Raw genomic sequence first — 20,355 nt, 5'->3', positions numbered from 1 at the left:
TGTCAAGGAAATATGAAGAAATATTGAGTCATCTGCATAGCAATAATGGGACCATTTTTGGGAGAGAACATCATACACTCACCTAAAGGATTATTAGGAATACCATACTAATACTGTTTGACCCCCTTTCGCTCGCCTTCAGAACTGCCTTAATTCTACGTGGCATTGATTTCAACAAGGTGCTGAAAGCATTCTTTAGAAATGTTGGCCCATATTGATAGGATAGCATCTTGCAGTTGATGGAGATTTGTGGGATGCACATCCAGGGCACGAAGCTCCTGTTCCACCACATCCCAAAGATGCTCTATTGGTTTGAGATCTGGTGACTGTGGGGGCCATTTCAGTACAGTGAACTCATTGTTATGTTGAAGAAAACCAATTTGAAATGATTCGAGCTTGGTGACATGGTGCATTATCCTGCTGGAAGTAGCCATCAGAGGATGGGTACATGGTGGTCATAAAGGGATGGACATGGTCAGAAACAATGTTCAGGTAGGCCGTGGCATTTAAACGATGCCCAATTGGCACTAAGGGGCCTAAAGTGTGCCAAGAAAACATCCCCCACACCATTACACCACCAGCCTGCACAGTGGTAACAAAGCATGATGGATCCATGTTCTCATTCTGTTTTCGCCAAATTCTGACTCTACCATATGAATGTCTCAGCAGAAATCGAGACTCATCAGACCAGGCAACATTCTTCCAGTCTTCAACTGTCCAATTTTGGTGAGCTCGTGCAAATTGTAGCCTCTTTTTCCTATTTGTAGTGGAGATGAGTGGTTCCCGGTGGGGTCTTCTGCTGTTGTAGCCCATCCGCCTCAAGGTTGTGCGTGTTGTGGCTTCACAAATGCTTTGCTGTATACCTCGGTTGTAACAAGTGGTTATTTCAGTCAAAGTTGCTCTTCTATCAGCTTGAATCAGTCGGCCCATTCTCCTCTGACCTCTCGCATCAACAAGGCATTTTCGCCTACAGGACTGCCGCATACTGGATGTTTTTCCCTTTTCACACCATTCTTTGTAAACCCTAGAAATGGTTGTGCGTGAAAATCCCAGTAACTGAGCAGATTGTAAAATACTCAGACCGGCCCGCCTGGCATCAACAACCATGCCACGCTCCAAATTGCTTAAATCACCTTTCTTTCCCATTCTGACATTCAGTTTGGAGTTCAGGAGATTGTCTTGACCAGGACCACACCCCTAAATGCATTGAAGCAACTGCCATGTGATTGGTTGATTAGATAATTGCATTAATGAGAAATTGAACAGGTGTTCCTTATAATTATTTAGGTGAGTGTATGTTGGATTGTGATATATCTGGACCGATTGGGCCAGTCCATCTTAGATTCAGCGCACAGTACGAGTACAGTACAACGAAATGTTATGGAACTATTAAGTAAATTACTGCTAATTTGCGAAAACTGGGTAGACGCTGTGCCTCGCGAATTAGACGTACCGCCGTCTGCTGAAAATGTCTGCTATCGGCCGTGTTCTATCGGTCTCTCCTAGGGATGTCACGATACCAGAAAGGTTGAAGTCGATACCAATACCAGCGAAAATCCACAATTCTCCATACCCACTTCAATACCACAGTAAAAAAAACTAAAACAAAACAATAAATCCCATGTACTTAAGAAAACATGGCTACACATACATCCCTCTACTCAGTGTGTAAACAGTAGTTAAACTTTTCTGACTTGGTGACAGACCATTAGTCTGGAAATATTTATTTAAACCGCTAACATTATATTTTGATGACCGATGACACCGACTGGACGGTAGCTTACCACAACGAGCTACGGTTACGTTACGGTAGCCTTTAGCCATTGCTAGTCTCGCGAGGCCACACCTCCAATCTCGTCTGTCTTCCTAGCGACATTCCAGGCCTCGTCTCAGAGGTTAAGGCATTGCTAATGTTGTACGGAACATGCTTGACAGCATTGCCAGCGGTCTCAAACAAAATAATTGCACCATGTATTTCAGGGTAACGATATAACAAGGATAATGCTTTGGATACGTTGTTAATATAACGTGAATTGGAACTCAGTTTGAATTGTTTAAATAAATCTGAATGCCTGTCTTTGAGGTGCTTCGCTAAGTTGGAATTGTTACCTCTTATATTCTCAAAAGTTTGAAGGCACCGTCTAAATAATGTTTTTTGCGAATGTATTACTCCCTGTTCATCCGCCTCGAAGGCAAATGTCGCGACTCTTAATGTTTTTCTTTTTGTCGAGGCGGAGCTGCAGCTGCACTTGCTGCCATCTGTCACGTTTTGGAACCCCGGTACCTACAGAACTGTACAAAAATGAGTACTTTCGTCTTTTCAGAATTTTGGCATCGACTTCATACCGAAGTGTCGGTTCTCGTGACATCACTTTTCTCCAGTATTCCCTTTTATAGCATATCATAGTTCAACCTTTAGTGTTGCCCCTAACAACTGCTGTGTGTCTTTATAATGCCATAGTGACCCAAATTGAATTCCTGTCCCAAATATTTGTTTAGTTGTACAACCCTGTTTCCAAAAAAGTTGTGAGGCTTTATAAAATACAAACAAAAACAGAATGGAATGTTTTGCAAATCACTACAAACCTATATTCAATAGAAAATAGTACAAAGACAACATATCAAATGTTAAAACTGAGACATTTGACTGTTTCTTGAAAAATATATGCCCGCTTTCAATTTGATGCCTGAAACATGTTTCAAAATGTTGGGGGAATGCTATAAAACTAAACCTGGTGGAATATCACAACTAATTAAGTAAATTGGCAACAGGTCAGTAACATGATTGGGTATTTAAAGATCATTCCAGAGAGGATGGGTCTGTCAGAAGAAAAGATGGGGAGGGGCTCAGTACTCTGTGAAAGACTGTGCAGGCAAATAGTGCAACAATTTAAGAATAATGTTTCTCAAAGTGAAATTGCAAAGAGTTTGGGAATCATCATCTACAGTACATAATATCATTAAAAGATTCAGAAATTCCGGAGAAATCTCTGAATTCAAGGGAAAAGGCCGAAAACTAATATTGGATGGCTGTGATCTTCAGGCCCTCAGGCGGCATTGCATTAAAAACAGATACGATTCTGAAGTGGAACTCTTTGCATGGGCTCAGGAACACTTCCAAAAACCATTGTCTGTGAACACAGCACATCGCTGTATCCACAAATGCAAGTTAGGACCATAGCATGCAAAGATGAAACCATATATAAACAAGATCCAGAACCACTGCCGCTATTTCTGGCCCGAGCTCATTTAAGATGGACTGCGGAGAATAGGTGAATAGAGGATGAGAACAGTGTTTTGGAAAGGAAAGACCTGTCAATAGTTTTTCATGTCAGATGGATTGTTGGTTTCTTGAGGAAAGGAGTGAATCTGGCCATCTTCAAGTGAGAGTGGTCAGGGATGAGATGATCAGGGAAGGGAGGAATTGTATAAGGTCGATGGGGCAGGTTGTTGGGCAACCAGCACATTACTAGCTTCAGGATTTCATTTGGAGAGTGTAAGGAAAAGAGCGTAACGCATAGTCTGGTGCCTGACGGACGGACAGACAGCAGCCAGGCAGCCCTGTCCAACATCTACCTTCAGCAGTGCTGAGCCAACAGAGTGCTGAGGAGTGGGCTGAGCCGACTGGGAGGGAAGCTGACTGTGAGAATCACAGGATATGGTGGGGGGAGAGTCGGAATGAAGAAAACCAGGGAAAGAGATTTAGCCAATGATGGGAGAGATGATAGAATAGAAGAGAGTAGTTGAGAGAGAACAACTATTGCGATGGCGCCTGACCATCTGGATAAGTGGATGAGCGGTTCGAGTTGGATGAGAAGAGAATGAGACCAAGCAGTGATCAGGGACTTGGAGGGTTGTAATAGGGAGAAGTTGACATTCTTGTAATGAATTACTATTAATGAGGTCAGTTGCATCGCCAGCGTTGCATCACTCCCACCACCAAGCTTCACTGTAGGGATGGTATTAACCAAGTGAAAAGAGGTGCCTTTTTGCCAAAAAATTTTGCCAGACGTGGTGCATGGCATTCAAGCCCAACAGTTCAGTTTTGGTCTCATCAGACAAGGGAATCTTTTTCCTCATGTCAAATGCATTTTACTCAGGAGTAGAAATGTTGCAGAAATAGTTGTCCTTCTGGCAGGTTCTTCCATCTCTGCAGAGGAACTTTGAAACCCAAAGCCCGGCCTGCCTGGTTACGTAGTTTGGCTGCAAGGACAACACCATGAGTCTTGAAACTTCTTCCATTTCTAATTGTTGAAGCCTACTGTGCTTTAGGGAACTTTCAATGCTTTAGCATTTTTTTCTTTGTGAGATCTATAGAGTTCTTTGGCCTTCATGGCTTTTGGATCTCTGTCATGGACTGTGAAGTGTGGGACCTTGTGTACATGTAAATAATAAGTCAGCATTCCTAATCAGTTGAATTAAAAAAAAGATGGTAGGAAACTGTTTGTTGCTTTATCTGTTAGCTAGCTATCATTGTAAACATCTGTATATTGACATCTTGCTCTCTTGTCTAGAACAGACCAAATGATGGATACAGGAAATGTAAACACACTGGACTGTTGACTGGTTTTGGACAAAGGTGAATCGATCAGGCTGATTGTCATTACTATGCCATGGACTCTGCTGTGATCAATACGAGTGTGGCAGTTGTGGCCTGTTTGGAGGGCGTTGGCCAGCTTGGCAAGTTAGAACACCGTGGCAACACTAAACCGCCTCCATGCTTTTATGCAATGCTCTGGTCGGAGGAATATCACTTTATAGGGATGTAGGGCATAGAATGCCATTTTATACAACTGTTGTTGCTTCCATTGTATATTTTTGCCAGTGTTGGGAGCTTGCGTTCTGTGTGGTTTGGTTGGTAGAGCATGGTGAATAGAAGTTGTGGGTTCAATTCCCTCATGACACCAGTGTGAAAATGTACAAATTAAGTTACTCTGGATAAGTGTCTGCTAAAGGACTGAAATGTAAAATGTCTATGTACTCTAGCTAGCTTTATAAGCATTTCTGATTGTAGAATTTTGATGGCATGTCTTATGTAGGTCCCTTTCCAACTATTCTGGGCCGATTGTACTGCAACTAGATCAAACCTTTATACATATTTTTACGACTAAGCTCATTAAAAAACGTCTGCAAATCGTCTGTTGGTGTCTGTCTAGTAGGTTATTAGACATTTGGGCAATAGTTTGTAATCTAGGAATGATACCCATCATAGATACAGTTGCTAGTTGTCTCAACAGTAATAGCTAGTTTGTAAAATGGAAATTCTGTCATTTTGAAAAGACCAGACTGACAGAGATATCACAGGCAATCTTCACCCTGCATCAAAGAGAGGAAAGAAGAGGTAACACAGAAGGCGAGAGAAGCGAAGGGGGAGGGGGTGAGAGAGGGCGTGAGGACAGGGTGAGAGAGAGAGAGGGGAGGTGTTGCTGCAATGCAGTGCTCACCATACTGTACAACTGGGCCCCCATGTCACAGCTATTGATAAGGAATGCTATTCAATGCTTAAGCTGTTAATACGGAATTCTAATACTTCAGCTATTAATACGGAATTCTAATACTCCAGCTATTAATAAGGAATGCTAATACTCCAGCTATTAATAAGGAATGCTAATACTCCAGCTATTAATAAGGAATGCTAATACTCCAGCTATTAATAAGGAATGCTATTCTATACATCAGTAATAAATAAGGAATGCTGTTCTATACATCTGCTATTAATAAGCAATGCTTTTCTATACATCAGCAATAAATAAGGAATGCTGTTCTATAAATCTGCTATTAATAAGGAATGCTGTTCTATACATCTGCTATTAATAAGCAATGCTTTTCTATACATCAGCAATAAATAAGGAATGCTGTTCTATAAATCAGCTATTAATAAGGAATGCTGTTCTATACATCTGCTATTAATAAGCAATGCTTTTCTATACATCAGCAATAAATAAGGAATGCTGTTCTATAAATCTGCTATTAATAAGGAATGCTGTTCTATAAATCTGCTATTAATAAGGAATGCTGTTCTATACATCTGCTATTAATAAGCAGTGCTTTTCTATACATCAGCAATAAATAAGGAATGCTGTTCTATAAATCTGCTATTAATAAGCAATGCTTTTCTATACATCAGCAATAAATAAGGAATGCTGTTCTATAAATCTGTTATTAATAAGGAATGCTATTCTATATGTCTACTATTAATAAGGAATGCTATTCTATACCTCTGCTATTAATAAGGAATGCTGTTCTATACGTCTACTATTAATAAGGAATGCTATTCTATACCTCTGCTATTAATAAGGAATGCTGTTCTATACGTCTGCTATTAATAAGGAATGCTATTCTATACCTCTGCTATTAATAAGGAATGCTGTTCTATACGTCTGTTATTAATAAGGAATGCTGTTCTATACGTCTGCTATTAATAAGGAACGCTGTTCTATACGTCAGCTATTAATAAGGAACGCTGTTCTATATATCAGCTAAATAGAGGAATGCTTTTCTGTACATCTGTAATTTAGGAGGGATCCTGGCAACCAGAGTCTCTCTCAGCGCCAACCAACCAGCTGGGATATTTATAGATTTTGGTGTCGGGATTATTATTATTTTTTTTAACACTGTCAGTCAAGGAGTGTCTAGGTGCACAGGTGTGTGTGGATGTTTGTGCATGGTGATGTGCATGTTTGCTCATGTGTATGCACAGCAGGAAATATTCCCAGAAACGTATTATAATTTTTTTACTTCAACACTGCATCACCACTGAACTGTACATTGCAACTACTGCTCCCTGTGGAAGATAAGGACTGTATAGTGTGCCCCCCTACTAATCCATACATGGAAATAGGAAGTCAATGACAGCCTACAGGTGAATCAGCGGTGTCATGACTATGGCATCATGAATTTGGGACGAGCAGGAGCTTGACGCCAGAGGGAAGTTGTTCTGCAGGGAACGTCAGATACGTTCTGTATGTTGAGAGGGATGAGTGAGACGGAGAGGGGAGGAGAGATTAATGTTGACTGCTGCTGTCTCCATGGCAACCCTCCGGCATCACGGGGCGCTGCTGTCTGGCCCTGGGCAGGAGGTGACCAGTCCTACTGAAATGGCACGCGGGGCTGATGTTAGAAAGTCACAACTTTTCAACGCTACTACAGCAGTGCAGAGATTTGAAATGGAGAAGAGGTTTACTGGTCGATCTGCAGCGAACGTCTGAATGTGGCTTCTATAGGAGACAAATCTAGAACCGTAGTCATGGAATGGACTGTCCAGTAGGTACCTGATAATAAAGAGATCCAGATTCCATTCAGACATGACTCTAAATACAAGGACAGGGCTGAACAGGAGCCATTGTCATTGACCCCCTAACAATTATTGAACTAAAGCACTTCACAAAACACTGGAACACAATACCCCAACACTTCCAATAGCTGTAATTCTGCCCCATTCACTTACAAAAGCTTTACATCCGTCCATTCTCAGCTGGTGGAAATAACATATGGAAATGTCATAGCATGTCACTGAACGAAGGTTCATAGGGACCGGGTGATGACGGGCAGCCAGTGCACGGGGACCTCCTTCATGATGGATGGTCAAGATGTGAATAGGAGCTTATAACTTTAGAAGGGAGAATGTAAACCGTGACGTGAGCGCCAGTTCATGGGTTGATGAATTGACACAAATGGCATTTAAGAATGCATTGACGTAACCCTATGTACAGACTTTGAAATACATCACGGTACTTCAATGCGATTACTGATAGTCAAATGACATTTTGTATTTTGGTTAGGAAATTGGTTTGTTTGAAACCTGAGAAACCAGAGCACGCTTGCTTGAGCAAAATTCTTAAGAAAATAATAATTATAGTAATTATAGTGATAATTTGACCACAGTTTGAAATGACGGCCATCAGCAATAGTAAAGCCTTACAAATGCAGTAACACACTATAGCTAATCAGCTGACTGTAATATTGTATCTGACCAGTCCATTGTCCGCTGCACCAGGAAATCACACACCCACTGGTTATAATGGGATGTTTTGAAATTCCTGAGAGCTGCCCTGGATCTTTACTGATGAGGCCTGTAGGTCTAAGGAACAATAACCCAGGAGGGGGTCTCTGTTTAGGGAGAGAGTGGCCATCTGTCCTCTAGAGTCTGAATAGCGGTTAGGTAGTAGTCTGCTGCTGTTGAGAGTCAGCTGGTGGCGGGTCAGAAGGGAGGGTCGCTACGTTACTGTCCCTTGGGAAACCAGAGGGCTTTAGTGGTGAACGACACGACGACTTCTGGCTAGGAATTCTTTGAAACATGTTTTGGCACTTCGCACCTCCTCTATTCTGTCCTTTTCGGCCTAGGGGGGTGAGGTCATCAGCTTTGTTTGCCTTTTCCTAAAGACCCTCACAATCACACTTAACTGATGAGGGCTCTGTACTTTGTGTGTGCATGCGTGTGTGAGTGTGTGTGTGTGTGTGTGTGTGTGTGTGTGGGACGCAATGAAGAGTGTGCAACTTCTGCCCTCTGCAAGTTCCTGATAGTCCTGGGCTTACACAGACCGGGCCAAATGGGACGGGTGTGTTAAAAGTAGTAGCATTTCGAGAAACCACCATGTCAACTAGGTGATCTACACTGACTGTCCTTTGACCCCTGTCAAAAGGACCCGTCACTGCCTCGGCTGCACCAGCCCTCCACTGTGAAACAAAGCCTTCTGTTAACGTATGTTGTTGGGAAGTACGGCATCAAACTGCTTCAAGGGGCCCAGCATCAAATGACAGCCCAGTCAGTTATTTGAAACTCCAAGGCATTGACAATGGCATCTGCTGTAAACGTTGGTGTTATCGAACATGCCTGAAATAAATCTGGCCAGCGTTTTATCGAACGCTCCTCGACGCGTACTCTAAATGTTTGGGCTTTGGCATGTGAATACATTGCAGAACCTTGTTGAATGATAGAAATGTATTGGCGTGAATGAAACATCACCACAAAAGACCTGGTGAGACAAGCGTCACTTTCGCGGGACTCAACAGATTGTGTTGTTGGTCTGGTTTCAGGTGGCACCAGAGACATTGGTTCAGCCCTCACCAGGATGTGCATGAGGCATCGGAGCATCGAGGCCAAACTTCGTCAGTTCTCAGTGTGAGCCTGCAGCTTCTCCTTCACCCCATTCTGCCTTTTGTCCCTCTCTTTTCCATCCCACTATCTGGCGCCCATTAGCTCGCATTGCAGAGACAGTGAAATCAGCTCAATGATTTCATTGAGGGACCAGCTGATGTCCTGTACAGCGCGCCCGCAGACTGAGCCCCACACACTCAAATGTTTCCCCTTTCTTGGATGGAACCTTATCTGTACCCGTTATTCTCAGCTCAGTTTGACGTGCGTTGTAATCCCCACCCCAGGGTTTTTATTGACTGCCTGATTAACCCTCTGCAAGACCAGATGGAGGAGTGGAAGAGGGTGGCCAACACCCTGGACAAGGACCACGCCAAAGGTAGGGGCATAGCACCTCTTCCCAGTACCACCATTCAGACACACACACACACTCTCTCTCTCAAACCTCTCCATGCAACACTTCATACTCTCTCCCCCCATGACCACCAGCTGTGTTAATGTACAGTGGCTCTCAGAAGTATTCCATCCCCTTCAGCTATTCTACAATGTATTGTGTTACAACATGAAATGAAAATTGATTCACTCAGGTGTTTTTCTACTGATCCTTCACGATTTCATGTTGTAACACAAAATGTCCTTTTGGGAGCCACTGTGTACAGAAAGTCGTGAATTCCAGTATTGTACTGGTTAAATAACAATCTCCCATTTTGTTCCATTGCTTTCAAAACACTTAGGTTCCCTTTCAGCAGGTAAACTCTTAGATGCTCCCCACAGGGAGCTATCAGATCACAAAGATACAAGGCTTTCATCACTTCATAACAAAAGCTTACCTTGTTTTTAAAGGCATTGTTTTTCTTAGTCAACAGTTCAACTGTGCTTTTATGTGCTTCGGCTAACCACCTCAAACCCAATCCATTTGTCCCGCACAATTACATCAGAGGGGTTCAGTTCTCCTTCTAGGAAAAATTGCGATTCCTCTTCATGGGGTCTGATTCCAGCCACCGCTTATCGTAATTAAGTTATGTTGGAAAGGTCAATGAACAAAGATCAATGAGATTATATTCATTCTTTTTTTAAGAGTCCCCCCCCCACCACCACCACCACCCCCTCCCCTCTATTGGGTGTGCACCTCACTTCAAAGCGCTAACAATGGCAATGTGCGACTCATTGTGTCTGCTGTTTTTCCCCTTCCTTCCACAGAGTACAAGAAAGCCCGCCAGGAGATCAAGAAGAAATCCTCAGACACTCTCAAGCTGCAGAAGAAGGCTAAGAAAGGTAGAGTGATTTTGAAGGTGCCCAGTGTCTGGTCCGGACCGCTTATGACTGGAATTGGGTTCTCTTTTGTCTTATGACTTTGAAGCTGTTTGGGGGTTGGGTAGGAGACAATGCAGAAAATAACAAGGACCTGTGATGATTCTGCAACCTGCAGCCAAGAACAGGTTCCCTTCTTCTGGGTCTAAACTGACTGAGATTTTCCCCCCTCTCTACTCCAACAACTGCTGTGTTGCGTCCGATCACGCCCCTGTTGTTTTCCAGCCGACGTGTTCGGTAAGTTGCTGCCCTCCCCGGCTCCTGCTGTGTCACGGTTCCCTGTTGACCTCTGACCTTCCCACCTGCGTGTGGTCTCGTCCGTGTTCCCCCCATCCCCTGTCACATGGTCCGATGGTCTGTGTCATATTGTCAGGTCACATTCCTCACTCGATGGTTAAAAAAAACTCCTAAATGCCCAAAAGAGTTAATATCCCTCCTCTACTTTGGGTCTCCCCTGAGGTCAACGACCCCCCCCCCCCCTCCCCCAAACACCCAATCTGTGTCACGAGTTTGGTCTGATTCCAAATATGCCTCACTGACTCTTGGGCTTTTGGCTGCAGCTCCATTTTTTTCGTCATCTGGGACATCAGGACTGAGGCAACGTCACTAAATAATCATGGCTTCATTATCTGTCTAGCACCAATCTAGATCTCCTCCGAAAGCCCTTTAGAAGGAGACATTTATGCATCTCACAGTCCTAGTCAATATTTGGAGAATTTTCCTTGACAGCTCATCTAGATGTGTGAGAGGTTTGTCCTCAAAATGCCTTGCTGTTTAGATGACTACTGTACCACGTATCACCCTCCACTATGTCCTCCTGCTTGTTATTACACCCAGCTTGGTTTGGAAGCTTATTGTGCTTTGCCTGTTTCTACAACGTGTGGATCATAACCAGTAACATTTTAGAGGGTCGTAATGTTATTACATTCAGTCAGATGAGAGAATAAGGAAACATTTGGAATGGCACGCATCTGCCAAACACACAGAATTTGCAAATACTTATGAAAATCCGAACATTTGCCTTTTGAACTGGTCTGTTTGTCTGTCTCAGTAGCATAAAAACCCTATTATGATTGGAAACAAGACCGTATTATCCTGACCATCAAAAGATTTTGATTTCCAAACTCACCCGTAAGACAAAACAAACAGGCCCGAGGACTGACCCCTGAGGAACCTCAGATGTGGTCAGAACACTCTGGTCCAATAGCCTCCCTAGCCTGTTATTTTGCAGAGGGAAACTCCCCCAGTGCATTACTATGTGTGTAATGAGAGCAATGCAGAACAGAATTTGATCCTTAAGCGCACAGTAAATACTGTGGGAAACCAAATGTTGCATTTCGTGTCCTGTGAAGGAATTCCTCTACCGTGCTTTCCCTGGAAAATAAAATGGGCCTGTCTATCTAGCCTAAACCACATAACTAGTACTGGCTCTTCTGAGAAATCCAAAACTTTAATTGCATGTTTACGTCTCTAAAGTCTACAGTGGAGATTACGGAAACGTTTTTCTGCCAGTTGAGAAGTTTTGTCTTTCAGCACACAATTTCCTAATATTTCATATACTTTTATTTGAGTTCTTCAATAAAAAGGGTATTATTACTTACTAATCCAGACACTGTTTTATAAGATTAAGTGGTTGTATATTTGAAAGGCTAAATTGACCAATTCAGAACAATGCTTCATTTTGTAAAGAGCGGTTTTTGGAAAGGGTTCTTCACTGGGGGGGGGGGGGCAATATGCTTCTATAACTGTGTACCTTGCCCAGGGCTATGATTCTTCAGTGTGATCCTGAACCGATGCATTGTAATATGGTGAGGGTGTGACTAATATAAACAGTAACCGGTTCAACAGCATAATGTGATTTGTGTTTGAGACAAGACTGTGAGGATTACACTGTGATATGGGGGATAGATGGGAGTTGCAATTTACATGTTTGGGCTGGTTACGGTATCTATGGTAACTATAGAACCATGATCCTGATGGGGAGGACGACTGATGAAAACAACAGTAATTCAGTGACAACATCAGAACTGTGTGTGCATCCCTCTCACAGTCCCTTTTGTCAGAAACAACAATGACCTTTAATTTCCTCGGGGTTTAAACTGAACAAGCAGTATGTTGCTCTGGACGTAATCTCAACCCTGAATTAGGACGACAGTGACAAAGTGTGCTGTGTGTGTGTGTGTGGGTGTTGTGTGAGCAGGCCGGGGGGACATCCAGCCCCAGTTGGACAGTGCCATGCAGGACGTGAGTGATAAGTACCTGCTGCTGGAGGAGACGGAGAAGCAGGCAGTGAGGAAGGCCTTGGTGGAAGAGAGGAGCCGCTTCTGCACCTTCGTCTCCATGTTGAGGCCCGTGGTGGTGAGTCCCTACCGGGCAACGGCTTGTGTAGCCAATCACCTGTCAGGGTTTCTGTGGAAATCAAGTAGGAATGGCATAACTGGTTTTAACAATCAGGGGTTAAAACAAACCTTGTCTTGAAATGTACTGGCTTTGGCGTTTTGATGAAGGTCTATGTGACCTCACTGCTGCATTTTTTAACATGCATTTCTTAATGTTTATTCTGTAAGAAACTAATGGAGCAGGTCAGTTTATTTTAGATTTTGCTTCTTCGGTGCCTCTGTGAATGTGATTGTAGTATTATAGTGGGTATCTGTTCTAGGTTTTTCTCTTGCCATTGAGCCTTGCTCTCTAAAGATAGGTGGAAGAATCCCAGTAGATCAGGATGACCTGCTTTAATTTTCCAAGTCTAAAAGTAGAACCATTCATCCTGGTTTTACTTTTAAATGATGGCAACATGTTAGAAGGTAGGACAAACCCTTCCACCAATTGTTGTTTATGTCCATCAGGAAGAGGAGATGTCTATGTTGGGTGAGATCACTCACTTGCAGACCCTCACTGACGACCTGAAGGCCCTGACAATGGACCCCCACAAGCTGCCCCCCGCCAGCGAGCAGGTCAGCGATTTTGGTCTGCGCTCTCAGGACACCTCTCAAGTTGTCATTTTACAATTTACTGTTGCATTCATTATATTGAATTCTAATACAGAGCGCTTGACAGCAATGAAGATAAAATCTCTTGCTTTATTCAATCACTCGACTCAGGGATTCAGTATAGCAACCTTACAGTAACTCGTCAGATGCTCTGACTGCTAGGTTATCTGCCACAACTCGTGTCTCTGAAGTACAGCGGTAAATAAGGGAATGGACCTCTAGTAACAGAGCAGCCGATTGTGTCTTTACAAGAAGCCTTGCTAATCATCTGTCTGTACCTCAAACCAAATCCTAGTTCTGATTTTTCCCACTAGGTCATTCTTGACCTGAAGGGGTCTGAGAGCAGCTGGTCATATCAGACCCCTCCCTCCTCCCCTAGCACCACAGCATCCAGGAAGTCCAGCATGTGCAGGTTAGTGAGCATGCCCGCTGACATCCACCTCTACGCCCAAACCTCTCTACCGAGTGGGAACTGTGAGTGACGCATCAGTCTTGAATTGGTCCTCCTACGCCATCTTGTGGATTGGAGTGGGCGCTGCAGGATCTGGCATTGTTGACGTAATTGGAGTGTTTGCCAAACCTGAGGCCGCGGTGGCCTTTCCACATCGTTTTCAGGGAGGCCTGTTGCGTGAAGCTGTAGAGGCCAGGGAGGTCATTTAAATTGCTGCACCAGGCTGGCCTGTTTAATTGTGCAAATGAACTATGTAAATGAGCTAGTTAGCAACCCCTACTAGTAGTTGGCACTGGGCCAAGTCCAAACTGTTTTATAATGTGCCTAGGAACTGTCAGTGGTAGAAAAGCCATTTGCTGGTCTGGATGGTTGGTTGCATTTTATCTGGTGTGTAAACCCATAAAAACAAAAAGGTAATTGTTTTTGAATCAACATTTACTTAAGAACCAGTAACCAAATATTGGTAGTAACCGACTGACCCCTTGTTTCCAGCAGTAGTCTGAACAGTGTCAACAGCAGCGACTCTCGCTCCAGCGGCTCCCACTGCCACTCCCCCACCTCCCACTACCGCTACCGGAGCTCCGCCCTCCCGCAGCAAGGCCCCGCCCGCCTCTCCAGTGTCTCCTCCCATGACTCTGGCTTCATCTCCCAGGACGCCTACCAGTCCAAGTCGCCATCGCCCATGCCCCCCGACGGTCACCCACAGGTACCAGTAAGAGGCCAGCCTGGGAAAAGGCGTGGCCACGCAACGTTCATCTTAACGCCGTCTTTTACATGTGACATTTAAGACGATTTGTGTTTGATCCGTTTTGTCAATACAGCTCCCCGCTGTCCCAAATGTCACAGTAAAAGGTTGGCTATTTAAAGCAAACTACACGCACGCTCCTCATCTGCATTTCCAGTACTAACATGTCGGGTATTTCCACCTGATCATATAGCCGTTACCACTGCTTGATGTCATCCACTCAAAAGTGCGTACGACCCCAACCAGAGACCCACTAAGTGGCGGAGAGATAGGCAGACGTGTAGTTACCACAACCGATATTCCCATTTATATCCGGTACCGGCTCCGTTGTCTCCACCTGGACTCCGTCAGTGGTCAGAGAGCATCTCCCCAGGTTGCTAGGTAACAGGTCTCATTAGAGAGCAGCAGTGGTGTCCCTCTGGGAGGCTGTGCAGATGGATGTTTATGAGGCCCTCAACCCAGTCACGCTACAGGAGACTAGTAGAGAGCCATATGCTGGTGGGGGAGCCCTGGTCACAGGCACAAGACATCTAACTGTATCTATAGAACATCTACTGGTTTAAACTGCAGCGTCGCTCACATTAAAAGGCTTTTGTGGTCTCTGGTGGGTGGAGGTTTAGGCCTGTTTTGCAGCTCATCGGCTCAAACAAACAGGTAATATTTCTTGCCACTGAACGTGACTGCTATGTGAAAGGCGTTTAGTAGCTGAAAACCTGATGCTCAGGCGTTTTCTTCCCAACATAAAACACAGGCCACATCTGGTCTGCGAGAGGTAAATAATCACTTCAGGTCATTCTTACATTTCAAAAACAGCATTTAAATGATAATGGACCTACAGTAGACATTTAAAATGAACTGCCCCTCTTCTGGTCCACAACAGAAACAAAATCCTGATCATACCATTATTAATGAAGTCCATGGAAATCTGTGTAAGCTGTTTAGTGTGTAACAAGTCACACTTATGATACATAACCTCCATGCTTTGCTTTAGTGCTTCTAGTTTTGATGTTTGATATATTTTCCTTCTCAATCTTGTAAATCCATAACGTGCTTCTTCTGTTTTTTCTCCTCCTTCCCTCTGTCCGTACATCTGGTCTTAATGTATGTCTTTGCGCCACTCCGCTCGGCACGTTCTCAACTGCTACTTTTGTGTGTTTCTGTGCATGTGTGTGTGTGTACCTGTGAACATTTTCTTGTGGGTGCCTGTCTGTCCACACTTTCTCCTGCACGGCTTTGCTGTAGACCTCTGGCTCTTCATCCTCGGCCGTCTCTGAGACTTGCCAGCCTGTCAGCGAGGGCAGCTCCTCCTCCTCTTCCTCTTCCCCGGCCTCCTCTAAGGAGACCTGCTCCAGCACTAGGGTGGACCAGGTGACCTCACATACACACACGCAAGATGAGACACATATTGACACTGTACACTCCCCCAACACGGTAGCAGCGTTACACGTACGCAGTGTTGGATTGTCGTGCCTCCGTCATTACGTTCACAGACGACACAACAGGGCTGGAATGTAGCACTCTTATTGGACGGTTTTAGGTAGCAGCGGACCGTGTTGATTTCACTTTGATTCAAAATGTGTTTTTCCGACCATGACCCAGATGTCTGCTGCCAATTAAGATTAGGTGTCATGATTTTATTCCATTTGACGTGATTCGTGCATATCGTTTTGATTTCATTCTAATTGACTTGATTCGTGTGTATTGTTTGGACCTTGTTTCAACACCAGCAGCCGCCCGTTTGAGTTCTGATTTGTCATTGTTTTGTCGCTGTGTCCTCCACTCACATTTAGCTTTCAAACGGGTACGATCATCATCCTCATCTTCATCACGGGCCCTCCACCGCCCCTGATCTGTGTGGCGGGGGCATTCAGGAGGGCTACCCTCACCTCCCTCCATCTTCTCCCTCCTCCACCCCCCTCGCCTCGCCATCCTCTCCCTCCTCCCCCATGTGGGCGTGGTCGAAACCAGGCTCTGCCCTCCTTGTGGACCGCCCCCCCTATTGCACCCAGGAAACGGGCATGATCCCGTCCTCCAAGGTTCCCACCTGGAAGGTGCGTCCGTTCTGTTATCACTGCCTCTTCCTCCTTTCTTTGTTTTCCGACTTCTCCTCCTGTCTGTCCCATGGATGATCAGACACAGACTGACTGAAACACAGGGAGACTGCAAAGCCTCAGGTTATATTAAGCCAGTATTTCTATGTGGATCTACGTAAAGTCCTGACAGTCAGTTTTGTTTCTTTTCCTTTGTTTAATGATTACAACAGTGGTATCAGAGCTAGGCCACAGAGTACAGGGTTACTAAAGAGCTCTGTCTCTCTGTACCTCGCAGGACTGGGCCAAGCCGGGCCCGTACGACCAGCCCATGGTGAACACCCTGAGGAGGACTAAGAAGGAGACTCCAGATCCCAGCAGCCCCCCGGCCACGACACCAGGGGACGAGCCCCAGCGAGCCAGGGGCACCAATGCAGTCACAACACCCAAGGTGACATTTTCAGAGATGTGCTGGAGCCACACCTTTTATTAACAGAAATGTTCTACACAGTACGCCAATGTTCTACACAGGACGCCAATGTTCTACACAGGACGCCAATTTTGTTTGTGAATGCCACAGGTTTTCATTGTACAACACCTGCGTCCCATACAAATATAAAATATTGCTGTATGTTTTATGAATTTACATAGAAACCGACCCAGACATAATGTAAATAGACATAACATGGGCTTAAGTCCACATTTATTCCCAACACCAATTGGTGGCTCTGTTTATCATGCGTCTGAATGGGGCCCCTCCACATAGGTGCTGTATATCTGAAGGTGTTTGTGTGTCAGCAGGAGGAGGCCCATGAGGACCTGGCCCTGGCCCTGGCCCTGGGACTCCAGCTGGACATCCAGCGCTCCAGCAGGGACTCCCTGCAGTGTTCCAGTGGCTACAGCACCCAGAGCACCACGCCATGCTGCTCTGAGGATACCATCCCCTCACAAGGTGTGTCTCCACTGCAGTCGGGCTGTTGGACCGACGGTCATGTTTTGGCTGGATCTGAAACCTGTCCCATTTAATTCCCGTTGGAGTGTTTGACCTGTATGTGAACAAGATGACCGCGATCCTCATCTGCATTCTCCCCCCTCGCCCCTCCAGTGTCCGACTACGACTACTTCTCCGTGAGCGGCGACCAGGAGACGGACCAGCTGGACTTCGACAAGTCCTCCACCATCCCCCGCAACAGCGACATCAGCCAGTCGTACCGGCGCATGTTCCAAGCCAAGCGGCCGGCCTCCACAGCGGGCATCCCCTCCACAGCCCCGTCCCCCGCCTCTATCGTCACCCCTGGGGTGGCCACCATCCGCCGCACGCCCTCCTCCAAGCCCCACTTGCGCCGGCCCTCTGGGGGCTTGGGTCTGGGCCCCATCCCCATCAAGCCCCCCATGATCCCGGTCAAGACGCCCACTGTGCCCGAGCACCCCGGGGGGTTCTTCGGAGGTGAGGGCGAGGGAGCGGGAACGCTAAGCCCCCAGAGTCCGCGCTCTTCACCGGGGGACAACGGGTTGGTATCTTCCAGGTCAGCCCGGGACACTCAGGCCCCCTCTGATCCGCCCTCTCCCCCGCCTCAGCCCGGCGGCAGGTTGTCGGAGTGGGACCACGAGGCACTGCCGGAGGTTCAGGAGGAGGAGATTGGATGCGGTGAAGGGGAAGATGTGCTCTTGGCCATACGGAGAGGAGTCAAACTGAAGAAGACTATGACCAACGACCGGTCTGCACCAAGGATAGTGTGAGAGAGGCTTTGCTTAGTGTATAAGGTCCAAAGACCCTCGTCCATACAGCAGCTTGAATCACAGTCTGTAGTAACTTCGCCCATAGTTTTAAAGACGAGGGTGGGAGTCTAGATACGTGAAAATATGGAAGGTAGTTGAGGAGGTGGGAATGGAGCGCCAATACTTAGACTATTTTCAGATGACGAAAAGATCAAATCTTTTGTTTGTGTACATAGTTATATTTTGATGCGTTTGTATTTTTTGTGTTCGATGCGCGTCTTTCTTCCTTTACCTGTCCATTGTCATGAAAATGGCCAACAGGCTGAATTAACTTAACTATTTTGTTGAATATGATTAATCTTTTCTGTGAAAACACAGGTCTTGCAAAACATATTCACAGAGGAAGAAAGATATATATATATATATATATATACATAATTTAAGAATGTGCGGAGAAAATGGATAGATGGGGAAAGAACAACGGACAGCAGAATTTTTCCCCCCTGTAATATGTTTAATTTGTCTTTTACTATTGGGAAATTAACAGATTAGCACAACTGATTGGACCCTCAAAGTAGACCACCAACCATTCAGGAGAAGACATGGGTAGCTTCCTTATGTCCGTCTGTCATTTGGAAGCCTCTTAGTCTTCAGAGGAAAATAAGGACACCTTTTCACCCACCTCCTTGACAATCTAGTTTCTACCTTTGGTGTCAGTGGACAAAATGTTATTGCTTGTCAGCTATAGAATAGGAGCCTTAATGTACCTTCCTGTTCTTCAGTAGAAATACAGAAGACACTTCCCATTACGTTCAGATTGATCATAAGTGATTCTGGTATAAATGGTATCTACAGAGGATTCATACGCAAATATAACTGGAAAACATAAGTGCTTGTCCTGCTGTGAAAATACTTGTGCGGACTGTGAAAATTAGCCTAGTGGTGGTCACTGATAACTAAAACACAGTTCACCCTTACCAAATGATAGTATTCATAAATGTTAAAAAGTAGAATTGGAGAGGCGTCTAGTTAGTTAGCTTGTTTTCAGCACTGTGAGCTGAAGTAAATCAGAATTCACTATTGCAACTACCTGAGATGGCATTTCACAAGATAACATGGCCTAATATGTATAAACATTCAAAATGTCCAGTTATGTTTTTTTATTTTTCATCAAGGTCACGTGTTGCTACAAGGTGTAGAAGTTGATGCCCAGTTGTTCTGTCCAACACATTTCACAACAACACATTAATGTAAATGGAGTAACGCATGTTTTTGTGTTAACCCTCATTTTTATACCATACCCATAATATCCCCCAATACATTTCACCCTTTGAAACAAGTTTGACTTTCTGGGTTACGGCTCAAGCCTGATTTATTTTTACATTCACAAGTAGGACAGGGGAAACTAGTGTGGCTGATGCAACGCCATGCATATGATGCTGAAAATCCTGTATGGCTCGTTACTCAATGATTCTGTATAATGGTCTGATATTGTCCATGTAAAACGTAGCTGTAATTTACCGTAGGTGTTTTTCCAAGTACAGACGTTGATGTTGAGATACGTTGCCAAATCTTATGTATGCTAAATGGTTAGTAAGTAATCTAAGTTGATGTTTTTGGTCATGATCAAATGATCAGTAGTCTGAAAATGTTGACGACTTTCATTTCCTTACCAGTGCCAGATTGAAAAGGACTCTGCCTACTTATGTGAAAGAAAAGGTAATAATGTAAGATGTTAATCCAGTGTGTTAATAAACGTTTTGTCACAAGAACAGAGGACGGGAGCCCCGGGACACAGATTGTGGCTACAATGACAAACGTTTGTACACTAGCCTTAAGTCTGTTGCTGAGGATTTAGACATGCTTGGAGAGTTGACATCTTTCTGTAACACTGTACCATTGGTACTGACTAAGACAATTATTGTTGAGTTCTTTAATTCTGTCTCCAATTTTCTATGTAACAGTCCTTTCAGCTAAAAATAAAGATGTAGCATAACGTGCGTCTGTCAAAATTA

The 20,355-nt window shown here is 44.6% G+C and overlaps 1 protein-coding gene across 10 annotated transcripts in view; it reads left to right on the top strand.

Annotated features, from left to right (window-relative positions):
- LOC105006983 (MTSS I-BAR domain containing 1) overlaps nucleotides 1–20,342 on the top strand; it is a 44,167-nt gene extending 23,825 nt beyond the window's left edge. The window contains exons 4-16 of one of the 10 annotated variants that reach the window (XM_013132691.4): nucleotides 9,037–9,121; nucleotides 9,382–9,473; nucleotides 10,295–10,369; nucleotides 10,631–10,642; nucleotides 12,606–12,763; nucleotides 13,252–13,359; nucleotides 13,710–13,807; nucleotides 14,342–14,552; nucleotides 15,834–15,959; nucleotides 16,382–16,642; nucleotides 16,920–17,072; nucleotides 17,420–17,573; nucleotides 17,727–20,342. In XM_013132691.4, the coding sequence (XP_012988145.2) occupies nucleotides 9,037–9,121; nucleotides 9,382–9,473; nucleotides 10,295–10,369; nucleotides 10,631–10,642; nucleotides 12,606–12,763; nucleotides 13,252–13,359; nucleotides 13,710–13,807; nucleotides 14,342–14,552; nucleotides 15,834–15,959; nucleotides 16,382–16,642; nucleotides 16,920–17,072; nucleotides 17,420–17,573; nucleotides 17,727–18,361 (2,168 nt within the window). In that variant the 3' untranslated portion in view covers nucleotides 18,362–20,342. Of the gene's footprint in view, nucleotides 1–9,036; nucleotides 9,122–9,381; nucleotides 9,474–10,294; nucleotides 10,370–10,630; nucleotides 10,643–12,605; nucleotides 12,764–13,251; nucleotides 13,360–13,709; nucleotides 13,808–14,338; nucleotides 14,553–15,833; nucleotides 15,960–16,381; nucleotides 16,643–16,919; nucleotides 17,073–17,419; nucleotides 17,574–17,726 lie in introns of all 10 variants that reach the window. The other 9 variants (XM_013132692.4, XM_013132690.4, XM_013132693.4 and 6 more) reach the window with 9 other exon arrangements.
- Nucleotides 20,343–20,355: the final 13 nt, after the last annotated feature.

Source organism: Esox lucius, chromosome 10 (genome assembly GCF_011004845.1).
Source record: "Esox lucius isolate fEsoLuc1 chromosome 10, fEsoLuc1.pri, whole genome shotgun sequence".
NCBI lineage: Eukaryota > Metazoa > Chordata > Actinopteri > Esociformes > Esocidae > Esox > Esox lucius.
Note: the sequence above shows the minus strand (reverse complement) of the source record. Positions and strands in the feature narration are given on the sequence as shown.